The 5,717-nt window shown below is 42.6% G+C and overlaps 1 protein-coding gene across 1 annotated transcript; it reads left to right on the plus strand.

Moving 5' to 3' along the window:
- The first annotated feature begins 860 nt into the window (after positions 1 to 860).
- LOC125443723 (E3 ubiquitin-protein ligase MARCHF6-like) lies at positions 861 to 5,717 on the plus strand. The gene is made up of 3 exons (XM_048516015.1): positions 861 to 897; positions 1,723 to 1,858; positions 3,692 to 5,717. Exons 1-3 carry the CDS (start codon positions 876 to 878, stop codon positions 3,780 to 3,782), a joined length of 249 nt encoding a protein of 82 aa, XP_048371972.1. The 5' UTR covers positions 861 to 875; the 3' UTR covers positions 3,783 to 5,717.

Genomic DNA, 5,717 nt, shown 5'->3' on the forward strand with positions numbered 1-5,717 from the left:
CTGAAAATTTCAAAGCCTGGTAGCCACTTCGATGCATGATTAAAAGTCCTCGCAGATGTTCTAGGAGACTTGTGAATTGCTGTCCTGCAATTTTTAAAAAGTATATCCCCGTCAGAGAGGATTTAGGGGGTTTGTTTTCCCCCAGGCTGTCTTCTTGACCTCAGCTGATTCCCAGAGCTGCTTTTTGCTCCACAGGGGCCAATGGGTCAATGTGGTGTAGTGGTTAAGGGTGTTAAACCAGTACCTGGTAGACCCAGTTTAAAATCCCCACTCATACTTTGGATGATTGCTGGGTGACTTTGGACCAGTCCTTTAACCTCACAGAGTTGTTGTGAGAATAAAACAGAGGAGAGGAGGCTTGGGTCCCCTTTGGGGAGAAAGACTGGCGACAAAGGAGTTAAATGAACAAGTAAAATGAAGCACGCGGGCATCTTCTCGTGGATTTGCCAGTACCCCTGATTTAACCCTAAACCCTAAAATACCTTGAAGATCATTCTGAGGAAAAGAAGAAACAAGCGTTCAAGATTTTGATTTGAGATGCTTTTCAGTTGGGTGTAAGCATTTTAGTTCAGTTTAATTTCAGAGGGTAGTCATGTTAAACAAATCTGTTAGATTTGAGTCCAGTAGTGCCTAAGAGACCAACAAGTTTCCAAGCATGTTTTGATATGCAGTCTAGTTCACAGTGTGGCATTATATTTTAGCCGGGAAATTAATTCTTTAAATGATTTTCAAAGTTCAGCAATTAATAGGGAAATTTAATAATAGAAGACATTGCTGCAGTAAATTGCTTCCCCCTGAAGATCAAGGCAAATAATGTGTCTTCCCCAGATTGTTCGCTTTGGCCAGTCGGTGGTACGTAGTTACTTGATAGAATAATGGCTTCCAGCAGAGACAAAGGTGGGATTGCGGTTTTGTGCTCTAGTCTAACTAGGTAGTTAGACCATACTTGTTTTTGACGTTTTGAAAATTCCTGCTAATCACGTTCTTGTCTTGATTTTAATGTCAAAAACATATTTGTGACAGTATTTTAGCAATAGTGCTTTACCTGCAATCACGTAAATGGGCCATTTTGCAATATGTAAACTATAACTATAAAGATGGAAACATCCAGGAAAGCATTTTGTCTTAATAGGAATGTATCGTCATAATTGTTGCAGTGGTGCACAAACTGTTATACTTTCTTTTGGTAGTACGTTTTTTTACTTTTACTGTATAGTCCGGGGGGGGGGGGGGGGCTGCAGTGGAAGCGGTGGAAGGGTTGTGCCAGTGCCCCTATCACCAGAGCTGTGCAAAGTGGCACCAAGGGACTTACCCCAGTGGCAGGGCTCTGCGGTGCAGGAACCAGGAAGTGTTCCTCACAACCATCATTCCTGCACCACCGGAGGCTGTGCTGGTATTCCAGATACAGAGCCAATTTTAGTTGGCTTTCAGCCCAGGAACGCTTTAGTTGGCTGCCAAAGGCAGCTGACTCACACCACCAAAAATCCAATGGGATTTTTCAGGTGGATGTTATTTTTTAATTATTCCTCTTTCTTGCGCCCCCTGAAACCCCATTGTAAGAAGCATGGGTGCGCTGCCGCAGCAGCCTTCCCAGCCACTATGCTATCACCCCCTTTTGAATTGGGCTACAAATTTGTTAATAAGTAGTCACTTTTTTTTTAGCATGCCAGCACTTGGTTCTAATGTATAGATTGTCAACTCTTTCTGACTTTGTTTTCATAGGTGTCACTGCTGAGATGCAAAACCTCGTGCAACGTCGGATTTATCCTTTTCTCCTCATGATAGTGGTTTTGATGGGGATCTTGTCCTTCCAGGTCCGACAGTTCAAGCGCCTTTATGAACATATTAAAAATGACAAGTAAGTGCCTGTGCTAGCCAACATCTTCTGGGCCTCCCTCTTTTTCCCAGTTAGACCTTCATTGAATCAGTTGCTGGAAGTGATGTGCAGTAATTGGAGCACTCTGGAATTGTTTTGTGGTATGACATCACAACTCTGAAGCACCTGAAATGAGCCATTTTGCTGAAAATATTGGACTAGGAGTCAGGGTGCTCGTGCTTCTTACATCTACAGGTTTTTCTCCAAAACATGTTAGTGCTAACAGCAAAACCCATTGTGGGGTTGAAGAGGAAGCATCTCCACCCCCCCCCCCCAATGGGTTTGAGTGGGGTTGTAGCCAGGCAGAGGAATGGGAAGTCGGGGGGCAGGCTCAGCAGGGCAGCTGGAAGCCATGTGCTGCTGGCCCACCAGTCTGCCTTGTCTTCCGGGGGGCAGGGGGGGCAAGGTCAGGCAAGGGGTGGTTGCTGAGGGTTAGGAGGGAGGTGGGGAGGGCTTGTTTGGGGCCAGGGAGGGTTCCTGGGGAAGGCTGGGAAGGCTTGATTGGGGCCAGAGAGGATTGCTGGGATGGGGGGAGGGGCAGGAGGGCTTGTTTGCCCACCAGGCATTTGGGAGGGGGTGGAGAAGGCTGTTGCGGGAGGCGGGAGGGCTTCAGGAAGGCACCACTGCTTTGTGGCCAGGGGGAATCAAATGTTGGGATGATGAACTCCAAGCAATGGAGAGAAGGACCAAAAAGATTGGGAGTCACTTCGTGAGTCCTGCTCCTTCATTGGTGGAGGGTTTGTCATCCCAGCATTTGATTCCTTAGTGTTTTATTGTTTAGGATATTAAAACAGTGGTTCAATACTTTTTGGTGGAGATTGCCCACCAGTGAAATGTATGGTGGGGGGGGCTAGCCAAAGGTTTTAACTGGGCAAACAATGACCTTAAGCCCCTGTTTCCAAATTCCATTTTCTATAGGGCCCAACCAGATGTTTTTGAGAAATTTACAAGCACCACACAGAGACTGCAGCTTCCCCCGCTATGAACCCCAGCTAGTGGGGGCTCAGCTCCTCCTTCTCCTGCTGCCAGTTGGTCCAGAACTGAAATTTGGGGGGTGAGAGTTGTGCTCTGGACTGAGAAGATACAAGAAGATGGTGGCTGGGGGTGAAGAAGTCAGTGGTGATCTCCCATAGCAAGCGGAGGCCAGTGAGACGTTACAGGCGGCTGGGAAGAGGTTGGGCTGCTGGAGGAGCAGCACCAAGGTGGAGCCCACCTACGGATGCAAGCACACGCCTTTCTCCGTGACATGCGGACCAGCTCCCACTGACTCTCTCACCTTTTCCCCCCTTCCTTGAGCTGCTACCATGGAGGTCCAAGTTGCCAGATGAGTTTCTACCCGCTTATTATTAGCCTTAGCAAAGGAGGGGAAGATGAGAATTCAACCAGTTGGCAAAGAGGAAAGCGAGAGAATGATGCAAAGGGCAGGCACTGCCATAAGGAGAGGACTAGCCACCTTCTAGCCATTTTCTGAGACTTTGCGACCTTCTTTTGTGTTCCAACCCATAGTTTGGGAACTTTTTAAAAAGAGATGTGTGCAGGGGTGATGCACAGTGTGTTGAATTGCCATTACCATACTAGGTACTGGAAAGTTAGAAAGGTTGAATAATATGTTTGCTATTGACCAAACTTGTACCATACAGCCCTTTATAGAAGGAAATTTGAAATACAATGGTTGTTATTAGAATCATCTAGTTTAAGTAACTTTAGGCACGGATAAAGAAAGCAGCATTCTCTATTCAGTGTGGTGACTACACAGAAAGAATGAAGCTAGGTTTTTTAATGTAAGCAATAAACGATGAAACTTTTAAATCGTAGGTATCTTGTTGGACAACGACTTGTGAATTATGAGCGAAAATCCGGCAAACAAGGGACGTCACCGCCACCACCTCAGTCCTCACAAGAATAAAAATGGGTCACATGGAGTTACTTGATCTTCCCTTGCTTTGGTGTTCTTTTTCATAGACTGGTCTTCATTCTCTGAGTATTTCCCCACAATCCTCTTAGCAGGGTTTTTATCTTTTAAGTTTTTGCTTCTGTTGTCATGGTGTTCAGGTAGCTGTTGAGGCCATGAATCTTCTTATCTGCGTTATCTGAAATGTACCAGTCCTGAGAGACCTGTAAATGTGTAAATAGCAACCCCCTGATACCCTAAATCCTTGGATTGAAAATGAATGTTCATTGTACATCTTTCAAAGAATATTAATTTATTAAATCTAATTGTCACTTTATTTTGGACTGCTGTTCCATTGACAAATGTGCCACAATGCAGTACTGCAGACAGCAAGATTCTTAACAGAAAGAATGGAGTGCTTTTTTACAATGGCTGTGGCTATTCCAAGAATATACTTTTTGAAAAGTTCGGGGCTCACCAAGGACAAACAAGTGGAATTGTTGTTACAGCCAGCAGTGAAGTGGCTGTCACAAGATCTGTTTCTTGGGTTTTTTAAATTATTTTGTAAAACATCAAAACAGTTGTATATTTCTGTTGCTTGGTAATTTGTTTTCCACATTTCTGAGTTTTTAATATTGCATAGCAACTGGTAGATCAAGACAAATATTTCTCCTTCAAACAATTTTGACATTGCGTGTACAGCTCTGTGGCTTTAAATTCCTTGGCATGAAAAGACAGTTCTAATTAATGTCAGAACACTACGTCAAATTTCATTAGGGCTAGGTGGAAGGACTATTTAAATCTTTCTAATCACGAAATTTGTGAGCGGAATGAGTTCACAATGTATAAGACTGTTTCCTTTTTACCTATGAAACTAGTTTAAAAGCTCACAGAGAATTATTTATTCTAGAACACAGAAGTCAAGAATGAGCTGACAAATCTATTCAAGAGCACAGAGAAAACAAAATTCAAATGTGATGTGAAAGATCCTCCCCTTCCCCTGAAGTTTCTGAAACTTTTACAACTTACAACCAAAGCTGTAAAATCTGTAGACTTGTTTTGCCATTCCACATTAAAAGGAAGTATCTGTAATCCTGGAAATGGTCACCATTAATTCTGCATAGCAGTAATGCTAAAGGCTTTTATTGAATCAGTAGGTTGTGAAAAAAGGACATATTTAGTATTAACAACTGAAAGAGAAAACTAAAAGGAAACATCAGTTATCTTTTCGTTGATAACACCAAGAGCCGCAAACATCAAGTTTACTGATTTTTGATATTTTCATATGTATGTAGACCTCTTTCCCATTCATAGAAATGTCAGTAGTTCTGAGTCACACAAATGGGCAATGCTAAAGCTTTAAGTATAGTTCAGTTGTGTGCTGAAAACATGTAATATCCTATTCAGAAACTGAGAATTTTCAAGTTTGTTGTGTTAAGAAAGTTTAATGCTGTGAAGTTGCACAGCCAACGTGTCCCAAATATCATGTAGTTAATAATGTATTGAGTAGGATCCCAAGGAGTTTGTCTGGCATTTGTGCTTGAGAGAAAAAGCATAGAAATGTCGAGAGCTGTTTTGGTCCACAATTTAGCTAAAATTGAATTTTGTTGGGGGAAATTTGAGTCTAGATACTTGACGATCTATTCTTAGTATTCAGGGTTTCTTCTATTAGAGGTGGGACTGTCTAACCAGAAGTCAGCATTACCTCATTTTTTGGCATTCTGGGCTAGAAATGTATTGATACTCTTGAGGTTTATAATTCATGACAAAATGCCCAAAAAACATGTCTGACTCACTGATTTGCAGATTGTACAATTTTTCGTTGCTCCGACCTCTCTCTTTTTAGAGATGCAACTGTTAACACAATTCATTATTGATTATGTTGTATGTTTCAATGCAAAATAGTCTCTCCCACCTCCATTGCAATTTCTGGAAACAGGCATTTCAGCT

Source organism: Sphaerodactylus townsendi, linkage group LG14 (assembly GCF_021028975.2).
Source record: "Sphaerodactylus townsendi isolate TG3544 linkage group LG14, MPM_Stown_v2.3, whole genome shotgun sequence".
Classification (NCBI taxonomy): domain Eukaryota; kingdom Metazoa; phylum Chordata; class Lepidosauria; order Squamata; family Sphaerodactylidae; genus Sphaerodactylus; species Sphaerodactylus townsendi.

Coding starts and splice junctions, on each gene's coding strand:
- LOC125443723 (XM_048516015.1), top strand. CDS start 876: ATGGCTTCCAGCAGAGACAAAG. Junction 898..1,722: donor GGCTTCCAGCAGAGACAAAG/GTGGGATTGCGG, acceptor TTGTTTTCATAG/GTGTCACTGCTGAGATGCAA. Junction 1,859..3,691: donor GAACATATTAAAAATGACAA/GTAAGTGCCTGT, acceptor TTTAAATCGTAG/GTATCTTGTTGGACAACGAC.